The sequence below is a fragment of the Macaca fascicularis genome, chromosome 7 (assembly GCF_037993035.2).
Source record: "Macaca fascicularis isolate 582-1 chromosome 7, T2T-MFA8v1.1".
NCBI lineage: Eukaryota > Metazoa > Chordata > Mammalia > Primates > Cercopithecidae > Macaca > Macaca fascicularis.
Window position 1 is genome coordinate 161175830 of NC_088381.1, and position 10857 is coordinate 161186686.

At 46.8% G+C, this 10857-nt stretch overlaps 2 protein-coding genes across 4 annotated transcripts; one reads left to right on the top strand and one right to left on the bottom strand.

The window, feature by feature from the left end:
- Positions 1–5751: 5751 nt before the first annotated feature.
- On the bottom strand, positions 5752–8872 carry MOAP1 (modulator of apoptosis 1). 2 transcript variants are annotated; one of them, XM_073998135.1, is made up of 2 exons: positions 8100–8872; positions 5752–7903 (listed from the first exon to the last, which is right to left on the bottom strand). In XM_073998135.1, exons 1-2 carry the CDS (start codon positions 8542–8544, stop codon positions 7881–7883), a joined length of 468 nt encoding a protein of 155 aa, XP_073854236.1. In that variant the 5' UTR covers positions 8545–8872; the 3' UTR covers positions 5752–7880. The 2 variants fall into 2 exon arrangements, with proteins under 2 accessions (XP_073854236.1, XP_045252837.1); XM_045396902.2 differs by having other exon boundaries at positions 8100–8461.
- Positions 8531–10612, top strand: LYSET (lysosomal enzyme trafficking factor). Of its 2 annotated transcripts, none has more exons than XM_005595701.5 (2): positions 8531–9035; positions 9785–10612. In XM_005595701.5, the coding sequence occupies exons 1-2, from the start codon at positions 8938–8940 to the stop codon at positions 10194–10196; spliced, it is 510 nt and encodes a 169-aa protein (XP_005595758.1). In that variant the 5' UTR covers positions 8531–8937; the 3' UTR covers positions 10197–10612. The 2 variants fall into 2 exon arrangements, with proteins under 2 accessions (XP_005595758.1, XP_045252838.1); XM_045396903.3 differs by having other exon boundaries at positions 8531–8582.
- The last annotated feature ends 245 nt before the right edge of the window (positions 10613–10857 follow it).

Genomic DNA, 10857 nt, shown 5'->3' on the forward strand with positions numbered 1-10857 from the left:
CCTCTACTCAGCTTCGTGTCCTGGAGCAAAGCCTCTCACCCTCTCTGAGCCTCACACGCCTCATCTGTAGAATTCTGCTACTGTCCACCCAACCTCTGACTCCCAACCCACCTTTTAGGGTGGTGACTTACAAGCCTGCTTTACAGTGAATTAATGAATAATTATCAGTAAATCAGTGTCATATATGACACTAATTTATTTAACATACTTACCCAGTTTATATGGTAATATAAGAATAGGCCGGGCGCAGTGGCTCACGCCTGTAATCTCAACACTTTGGGAGGCCAAGGCGAGCAGATCACCTGCCAGGAATTTGGGACCAGCCTGACCAACATGGAGAAACTCCGTCTCTACTAAAAATACAAAATTAGCGGGGTGTGGTGGTGCATGCCTGTAATCCCAACTACTCGGGAGACTGAGGCAAGAGAATTGCTTGAACCCTGGAGGTGGAGGTTGCAGTGAGCGGAGATCGTGCCATTGCACTCCAGCCTGGGCAACAAAAGTAAGACTCCCATCTCAAAAAAAAAGAAAGAAAGAAAAGAAAAGAAAAGAAAAAGAAAAGAAAACTAGGCCAGGCGTGGTGGCTCACGCCTGTAATCCCAGAACTTTGGGAGGTGGAGGCAGACAGATGACCTGAGGTCAGGAGTTCAAGACCAGCCTGGCCAACATGATGAAACCCAATCTCTACAAAAATACAAAAATTAGCCAGGAATGATGGCAGGTGTCTGTAATCCCAGCTATTTGGGAGGCTGAGGCGGAGAATCGCTTGAACCCAGGGGGCGGAGGTTGCAGTGAGCCGAGATCACATCACTGCACTCCAGCCTGGGTGACAGAGTGAGACTCAGTCTCAATAAAACAAGACAAAACAAAAAACTAACACCTCTCAAAGCAGAGTGAGGCTGGCTGGCAGCAGTAGAAGGAGAGCATGTGGGAACCCACCATAGCTCCATAGTGCTTTGAATCTCAAATTCTTTCTTTCTTTTTTTTTTTTTGAGACAGAGTTTCACTCTTGTTGCCCAGGCTGGAGTGCAGTGTGGCTTCAGTGGGCTGTGTTTGCACCATTGTACTCCAGCTTGGGCAACAGAGTAAAACCATGTCTCAAAAAAGAAAAGAAATATTGATTACCTTCCAAGTGTATTGGGCTTATGTAGGGATGTGATTCTCCTTGAAGAGGAGTATAGAATCTAGTGAGAGAATTAAAAGGCATACTCATCAAAAGATATGCTGATAATATTTGGAAATGCGATCTCAGCTCACCGCACCCTCTGCCTCCCGGGTTCAAGTGATTCTCCCGCCTCAGCCTCCCGAGTAGCTGGTATTATAGGCATGTGCCACCATGCCTAGCTAATTTTTGTAGTTTTAGTAGAGACGAGGTTTCTCCATGTTGGTTAGGCTGATCTCGAACTCCCGACCTTAGGTGATATGCCTGCCTCAGCCTCCCAAAGTGCTGGATTACAGGTGTGAGCCACCGCGCCTGGCCTGAACCTCAATTTCATTCTCTTTAAAATAAGTGACTTTCAGAAGTTGATCTGGTTTCCAATGTTGAGAGACACACTAGCTGGGAGTGAAGTGGAATCATGAAGAATGTTCTCACTTAAACAGACTGGGATCAATCCATTTGGTGAGGCCAGGCCTCTCTGACCAATGAATTAGAAGGTTCTAGAATGTCATGGACCTAGAGAGAAGTCATTGTCCTAGACTGAGTACTGAAAAATATTTTTCTGCATAAAAGCTGGAGAAATGTTCTAGTTTTCCAGGGTTAGATATGACCCTGTTTACGTAAGAATCCCTTTTCCTGCTTTGGCTTGGCTGGGGCCTGCCCTTCGTGCTAACTGCCACCTAGTGGTGTTTCAATGAATGAAATGACTTGTTTTACTGGTTGGCATCTCAGGTCATTTGTTATTACCATGCATATGGTGTATATATCTACACAGATTTTTTTTTTTTTTGAGACAAGGTCTTGCTCTGTCGCCCAGGCTGGAGTGCAGTGGTGCGATCTTGGCTCACTGCAGCCTCAAATTCCCCAGGCTCAAGAGATCCTCCCACCTCAGCCTCCCAAGTAGCTGGGACCACAGGCCTGCACTATCACGTGTGGTTTTGTAGAGACAGGGTTTCACTATGTTGGTCAGGTCAGTCTTGAACTCCTAGGCTCAAATGATCAGCCTGCCCCAGCCTCCGAAAGTGCTGGGATTACAGGCATGAGCCACCTCACCCAGTCCTTATTTTTTAAATTATTTTTTACTTTTTGCTGAAACATCTAGGAACCCAAGTTATGTGTGTGTTTCAATGAATATTTTTTTAATAGTAGTTTTAGGCTTACAGATAAGTTTTAAAGAGCGCAGAGAGCTCCTGAATTCTCACCTACTTTCCCCTATTGTTAACACTTTACATTTCCATGGTACATTTGGCACCTCCAGGAAACTAACATTGACACATTTCCTAACCTCCTAACTATACTTGGATCCCACTTTTCCACTCATGCCCTTTATCTGTTCCAAGATCCCTTCCAGGACACATTACATTTAGTTCACCACCTCTTTCCTTAATCTCTAGTCTGTGATCTGTGATGGTTTCTTTTTTTTTTTTTTTCTTTCTTTCTGTTTTGAGGTGGAGGCTCACTCTGTCACCTAGGCCGGAGTACAGTGGCACAAACTCAGTTCACTGTAACCTCCACCTCTTGGGTTCAAGCAATTCTCCTGCCTCAGCTTCCCCAGTAGCTGGGATTACAGGTGCCCACCACCACGCCCAGCTAATTTTTCTATTTTTAGTAGAGACAGGGTTTCACCATGTTGGCCAGGCTGGTCTCAAACTCCTGACCTCAGGTGATCTGCCCGCCTTGGCCTCCCAAAGTGCTGGGATTACAGCGTGAGCCACCACGCCCAGTTGAAACATAGCTATTTAAGGGGAGTATATTTTATTTTATGTGATTCCATAAACATAACCTAAACAAAAATTATGTAGTGTTTACCAGATACATGTCAGAACACCTTAAGAACAGCTTTCTGGAATCAGACTATGAGCCCTTACCCCTGGCATTAATCTCTCTGATCCTCGAGCTTCTCATCTGTCAAATGGGGAAATAGCAGGTTTCTGAATAAGGTAGCATAGAATACATTAAGATGGAACTCTGGAAATGTCTGAGCCTGCCGCTCACTAGCTGTGAAACCCTGGGCAAGTTTCTTAGCTTCTCAGTCTCATCTGTAAAACAGGAAAAATCAAGGACTGAGCTCATTGTAGGACCAAATGTGTTCACTGGTGCTCAGTATCTGCTGTTCAACACCAGCTATCATCACTGACCCTGAACAGACCTCCAGGGCAGGGATTGTAGTCTAAATCTAATGACACAGTCTTAAGCCCTCAGCTCAGTGCCTCACATATGGTGAGGTGCAACCTGTATTAACACCCATGGGTGCACACATTCGCCATGTCTGCTTCCCACTACTGAAGGGGCAAGTGAGTGGCCCGTGTCACAATGCCTTGTACACTCCAAATGACTACACAAATATAAACAAGATCAGAATTACACCTTCTAATCTATTCAGAGTCCATATATCATCTAATATTTATCTTTCCATCGTGGAAGAATTTATGGGAACCTAATCATGACATTTAGTCATAACACAAACATTATACCATGCCTTTGAATCTAAAACCAAGGTGCACATTCCAAATTTGGGTACTTTATGAAATACTTTATCCTACCTTTCAGCAATTGTTAACCATGCTTTTTTTTTTTTTTAAGGTAAAAGATAACCCATGCCACCTGCCCAGGTCTTATAGATTCTCATATTCTCCACTGCTAAGTGTCTAATTTGCAGTAGGTTTCTGATCCAGAATAACGTGTAGCTGACTCTTGAGCAACAGGAGCTTGAACTACACAGGTCCACTTATCCACAGATTTTCTTCCATCTCTGCCACCACTGAGACAGCAAGACCAACCCTCCTTTTCTCCCTCAGCCTGCTCAATGTGAAGATGACAACCAGGATGAAGACCTTTATGATGATGCACTTCTTTAATGAATTGTAAATATAGTTTCTCTTACAATTTTCTTCCCCCATTTTTTTTTTTTGAGACACAGTCTCGCTCTGTTGCCCAGGCTGGAGTGCAGTGGTGCAATCTCAGCTCACTGCAACCTCTGCCTCCCAGGTTCAAGCGATTCTCCCGCCTCATTTCCCAAGTAGCTGGGGTTACAGGTGTGTGTGGGTTTCACCATGTTGGCCAGGCTGGTCTCAAACTCCTGAACTTAAGTGATCCACCTGCCTTGACCTCCCAAAGTGCTGGGATTGCAGGTGTGAACCACTGCACCCAGTCATATAATTTTAAGAACATTTTTTCTTTAGCTTACTTTAATATAGTATATAATACAAATAACATACAAAATATGTTAATCAACTTTCTGTTATTGGTAAGGCTTCCAGTCAGTAATAATAGTTACGTTTTTGAGGAATCAAAACTTATGTACAGATTGTGCAGTGGGCTGGCTCCCTGAAGCCCCAAGTTATTCAAGGGTCAACTGTACTCCCCTGCAATGCACATAAGATGGACATTTATGAAATGGAGCCAATGCCTGCCCTGCTTCCCTTGTGAGGCTAATGGGTATAGATACCCTGATGATTGCTTCTCTTTCTTGGCAGTAGAAAGAATATGGGCCTTGCAGAAAGAAAGAGGAGAGAATTCTGACCTAATCACTCACTACACTTACTACAGAGGATCAGAGGATAGAATTCTGGCCCAAGGATGTTTCACCTTGACTGAATTTCTTTTTTTTTTTCTTTTTTTTTGAGACGGAGTCTCGCTTTGCCCAGGCTGGAGTGCAGTGGCATGATCTTGGCTCACTGCAACTTCCGCCTCCCAGGTCCAAGAGATTCTCCTGCCTCAGCCTCCCGAGTAGCTGGGACTACAGGCGCCCACCACCACGCCTGGCTAATTTTTTTGTATTTTTAGTAGAGACGGGGTTTCACCGTGTTAGCCAGGATGGTCTCGATCTCCTGACCTCGTGATCTGCCCGCCTCAGCCTCCCAAAGTGCTGGGATTACAGGTGTGAGCCACCACACCAAATTTCTAAACTTTTGTGCCCATTTCCACAAGTGTGAAACTGAGTTTTCCTATATTGCAGGATTTTTTTTTTTTTTTTTTTTTTTTTTAAGACAGGGTCTTGCTCTGTCACCCGGGTTGGAGTGCAGTGGTATGATCATGGCATGCTGCAGCCTTGACCTCCTGGCCTCAAGCAGTCCTCCAGCTTCAGCCTCCTGAGTAGCAGGGACTGCAGGTGCACACCACCATGCCCGGCTAGTTTAAAAAATTTTTTTTTACATTACCCAGGCTGGTCTCCAACTCCTGGGTTCAAGCAATCTTCCTGCCTCAGCCTCTCAAAGTGCTAAGATTATACTGCTCAACCTTTTTCCAAGAGGACTAAATAAGAGAGTAAACGGAGAAACTTTTAGTCCAATCTTCCAAGCAGCAGCATGCAATGTTCATTTCTTTCCTTCTCCCTCCAAATTTGACACACTGATACATCTGCACTACTTGCACTAATTTGTGCACTGTCTTGTTTCACCCCATTGTTTTACTGCTTCAGTGGAAGCTCTCTTCACTTAGAAAACAGTTTCCTACCCCTGAGCACCAAGAAGAAAGAGTCCAAGGAACTAAGTCTGTGTAGGTCCAGTGGTTTGCAGATTCATGCTTTGGGAACTCTTTATTCAAATGAAATCTCTCCTGGAACCTTGATATAAACAAAACAGACAACGTCATTTTATTACCATTCCTTTATTTTAGAAGCTCACATCTATAATTTTATAACAATCGTGAAAATGTTACTCAGAACTAGATGTTTTGATGACACATAGCAGAAATCTGTAAAGATGGTCATTGAAACTTAACCAATCTCAGCATTCTATTCTGCCTTTTGTTTTGATTGCACAGAATCAATATAATTTTGATTCATACAGAAAATAACTTAGTATCTTAACCTCCACTCAGGATCTTCATCATAAATGTAGGTCAATACATACCTAAAAACTGTCAATGATCCAACATGATCACATGTGACATGCTACACTTGTGCCTCGTACCAAACAAGCTGATATTTCAATGAGATCTGGTCAGCATATACACCCGAGCCTTGTCTGTCCTCTCAGAGCACTGCACACAGGTAGTGAAAGAACTTTTGTACAATAAGAAATTCACAGGGATGAGGCCGGGCGCAGTGGCTCACACCTGTAATCCCAGCACTTTCAGAGGCTGACGCAGGTGGATCACTTGAGGTCAGGAGTTCGAAATTAGCCTGGCCAACATGGTGAAACCCTGTCTCTACTGAAAATGCAAAACTTAGCTGGGCGTGGTGGCACGAGTAGTCCCAGCTACTCGGGAGACTGAGGCAGGAGAATAGCTTAAACCCGGGAGGTGGAGGGTGCAGTGAGCCAAGATCGCGCCACTGCACTCCAGCCTGGGTGAGCACGAGACTCTGTCCCTACAACAACAACAAAGATATTCACAAGGATGAATTTAAATAGGTAAACAGCAGTGTAGAACTACATCCTTCCTAGTCAATTACACCTTTAGGAGACTTTAAATAGGCATAGAAACGACAAAGGGCTTATACTGAGAATTGCACAAAAATGAGTTACTTGGCAGCACAAGGTAGGGATTGTATGTGTCAAAGAGTATATAGACTGTTCTACCTTCATGCTCTACTCATTGCCATATCCCTTCGTGATTCCCTGAGACTCAGGTGAAATGCCCTTCTAATACTTCCTGGAGAAGGGCCTCCTCCTCCTCAGCTGCCTCGTAATCCTTTATTAGTACCAGTAACTGCAAGAAACCAGGGGCTGGGCCATCCTCTGGCAGATTAAGCTCTCTGCGAATTGTTTTGTGGACTGCGCCAGCAATGACTTGGTCTAGGCGGGCCTGATTCACAGCATCTCTCTCAATTGCTCCTCTCTGTACCAGCTTCTGTAACAAAGGCTCCAGCCTAAGTACATAAGCCGACAACTTTTCCTCATCCTTCTGATAAGTGGTTAGATATTTGACCTGCAACTCTCTAGGATTATCTGTAACCCCAAATACCTCCTCAAGAGCCTGCAGGCATTCATCGACAGTAATTAAAGGATTGTTTATCTTGAGGACACGAATAACATCAAGTGCTGGGCCTCGAAGGCTCTCTAGCAATCGCCTTCTCTTCTCTACATCTGGCACCTGCCACGCCTTTATCATCTGAGTAGTATGAAACATCCAGCGTCCAAATTCTTCTTCTCCTGGTTCTGGAGGCTCCCTGCCGGAGAACACTCTCAGCTTTTTATACTTCAAGCATTGCAGGGCAGGCTGAAGAGCCTCTAATGCCTGTGCCAACATAGGGGCCCACATTTCTGGGATCATGCCCTGCTCTAGGTCTAAGGAGCCATTTTCATGTGCAAGAGCTCTGGTCAACTCACCCACTGTCATGCCCTCTCCCGCTAAAAATTCATTTAATCTGCTTAAAAATGTATTATCAGAGTCAGGGGGCTTAAAGATCACTCTCCAGATACCCCCTTTTCCCGGTATCTCCTTAGGGACCAGTGCGTGACTAGTCTCCGCAGTAAGCCCTACTAAGGCTACTTTCCTGTTCTCATCCCTCCTGAACATCCTTCCAAGCAGTCTGTACTCCCCCAAGGGAGCTAAACCAGCCTGCAGAGCCTCCTCGATTTCTGCCACACTGCAGCTCTGGGAGATGCCGGCAATCAACAGCGCTTTCCGAGGGTTCATGTCCATCCCCCTGCACCAGTCTTCCAAAAGCCTCAAAGTCATGGTGCCCGAAATAATACACTTAAGTTCTAAATATTCCAGACCACAGGCGGCCACTGCAATTCAAAGTAATCCTCCGCGGTACCTCAGGGAAATCTCGTCAACGTGCCGAGGTCCAGCAGCCTGCAAAACACAGCAGACAGGTTAGCTAAGGGTGCCAACGTCCAAGGCACGCGTGCAGGCCCCAAGCCCCGCGCGCCCTGCCCCCCGCGGCGACTCCAGGGCCGCCGCACTGCGGCGCGCGCCCCTCACCCCTCCCAGCCCTGGTGCCTGGCGGATGTCGGGCCTGCAGGGCCTCTCCGGGCCAGCTTCCACTCACCGTAATCTAGTGCTCGGTGCCTGCGTCCGTGCGCCGGCGGCGGAGGTGCCTGGCCGGGCCCCGACGAGGTGCGGGAGGGCGGGCGGGCTCCCCTAGGCTCGGACGGACACTCAGGGGCCAAAGCGACTGATGCCGGTCCTCCAGGTGCTTGTGATGCTCTCCGCAGCAAGAAGTGATCGGGCGATGACAGTCGCGATCGGGCACCGGGAGGAAAGGCTGAGGAGCGCTGAGTCGCCAGACCCAGACAGCCGCCCACCTGAAGGGACGTGCCGCCACCCGCGCAGCTAGATACCCAGCTCCAGCGCGGATTCCAGCTGTTTGGGTCTAGCTGGGGGAAGCTGCGCGGCGGGCGGGGGCGATCTGACGTCATGAGGGGGGGCGGGCCTCTGGGGGGCGGGGCGCGCGCGCTTCCGGCCCGAGCCGGAAGCCCCGACTGCGGCGGCATCCGGGACGGCGGGCGGGCTGGCCACCCGGGACAGGAAGGTGAGATCCGGGACCTTAGCTTTGCAGGCAGGCTCTGCCGGCGGCCGCTGACTGGCGCTGGGCTCGCGACGCTGCAGGGCTGCGAGGCCCGGGCCTGGCGCAGTCAGCACAACCCTGGTCGCGGCGTGCCGGCGCTGCAGCGCGGCAGGGGGCGGGGCCGGCCGCCTGGAGGCCCTTGTGGCGGGGACGCCTCCCGGCCGGGTCAGGTCCCCATAGCGGGTCTCCGGCGGCGGCGACGGGGGCCGGGCCGCGCGTGACCCGCCGCAGTCACGCCGTTCTTAATCACTAGTAGCTGGTGCCCCAGGCTGGCGGCGCTCACCTTTCTCCTAGCCGGGTGACCCAGGGGATTTATTTTATGGTGGCTTTCTCTGAAATGCCAAAGCCACCCGATTATTCAGAGCTGAATGACTCTTTAACGCTTGCCGTGGGAACAGGAAGATTTTCGGGACCATTGTAAGTGCTTAGGAGTTACTGTCTTAACTTGGGGGCTTGACTTGTAGCACCCCGCGTTCACATCTGAAGCAGTACTGTAAAGCCGAAAGTGTTTCACCTATCAAAGTGAAAAGTGCTGTGGGAAACTAGTTTAATTCCAGTTTCTGGAGGGCGGGTATTATGGACTTGTTTAAGTAGGATGCAGTGATTTATTCTGAGATTCCCGTTAAAAAGCAGAACTCAGTATATACTGAAATCAATGGTTATTTTGTTTTTGTTTGTTTTTTTATTGTAACTATTACACAAAACCTGTAAGTTTTACATTTCTTAACAGGCGTTTAATTATTTTAAATCTTAAGTGTGTTAGTGGGATGCTTTCGAATTTAATTTTATTTTTTTGAGACGGAGTCTCGCTCTGTCGTCCAGGCTGGAGTGCAGTGGCGCGATCTCGGCTCACTGCAAGCTCTGCCTCCCGGGTTCACGCCATTCTCCTGCCTCAGCCTCCCGAGTAGCTGGGACTACAGGCGCCCGCCACCACGCCCAGCTAATTTTTTGTATTTTTAGTAGAGACGGGTTTCACCATGTTAGCCAGGATGGTCTCAATCTCCTGACCTCGTGATTCGCCCGCCTCGGCCTCCCAAAGTGCTGGGATTACAGGCGTGAGCCACCGCGCCCGACCTAGAATTCTTGGAGATAAAGCAAGTACATTTGGAGTAGTTGCGGTGACAGTACTACAAGACCCTAATTGTATTTTCTTTTTTAATTTGAAGGCACAGAGCATGGAGAATGATGAATTTCCGTCAGCGGATGGGATGGATTGGAGTGGGATTGTATCTGTTAGCAAGTGCAGCAGCATTTTACTATGTTTTTGAAATCAATGAGACTTACAATAGGCTGGCCTTGGAACACATTCAACAGCACCCTGAGGAGCCCCTTGAAGGAACCACATGGACACACTCCTTGAAAGCTCGATTACTCTCCTTGCCTTTTTGGTTGTGGACAATTATTTTTCTGGTACCTTACTTACAGATGTTTTTGTTCCTATACTCTTGTACAAGAGCTGATCCCAAAACAGTGGGCTACTGTATCATCCCTATATGCTTGGCAGTTATTTGCAATCGCCACCAGGCATTTGTCAAGGCTTCTAATCAGATCAGCAGACTACAACTGATTGACACATAAAATCAGTCACCGTTTTTTCCCTACGATTACAAAACTGCCAGTCCTATATGGAGTCTGATCACAAGACTGCAGTTTCTTCACAGATCTCAGGAAGTTGTGGTGGGGCAGAGGCTTTTTAAAAACATGTGATCAGGGGGCTATCTTTATCTGAATAATAATGAATTTTTAGGTAAAACCTGAGATAGAGTACTACAAAATCATGTTGATGACTTCAGATTTTGGAAGTTAAATCGTGTCTGTTATTTGCATTCTTTAGAAACTTGACTGAGTACCTGAATTCATATTTCTATTCTACTGTGCAACATAGTGATGATTCAGAAATTTTTCCTTTGGGGAAAAAAAATGAATATGAACATTTCCATTGTGTTAAGTGTAAAAAGGTCCAGACATGATCATAAAATTTAAATTTTATACAATTACTTGGCTTGCTTTAAATTCTTCACACTTAAAACACCGATTCATTCTATTGCAGCTAAGCCAGCTGTTTATACTTGCTGTCAGCTTATGAGGCATTGCTAAAAAAAGTATTAAGGTAATGGCTGTCTTGATAAGCAGAATTTGTTCTTCCTCTTGGTAATGGCTAGCTAAATTATTATTAGTGCTTTTAATGGTTTTATTTTTTATATTTTTCTTTTTTGTGGAGAATGAGGTCTCGCCACGT

What these genes read in the sequence shown, in the direction of transcription:
- MOAP1 (XM_045396902.2), bottom strand. Translation starts at nt 7,783, where the DNA reads ATGACTTTGAGGCTTTTGGAAGACTGGTGCAGGGGGATGGACATGAAC.
- LYSET (XM_005595701.5), top strand. Translation starts at nt 8,938, where the DNA reads ATGGTGGCTTTCTCTGAAATGCCAAAGCCACCCGATTATTCAGAGCTG. An exon ending in GGAAGATTTTCGGGACCATT is followed by an intron (nt 9,036 to 9,784) that starts GTAAGTGCTTAG and finishes TTTAATTTGAAG; the next exon opens with GCACAGAGCATGGAGAATGA.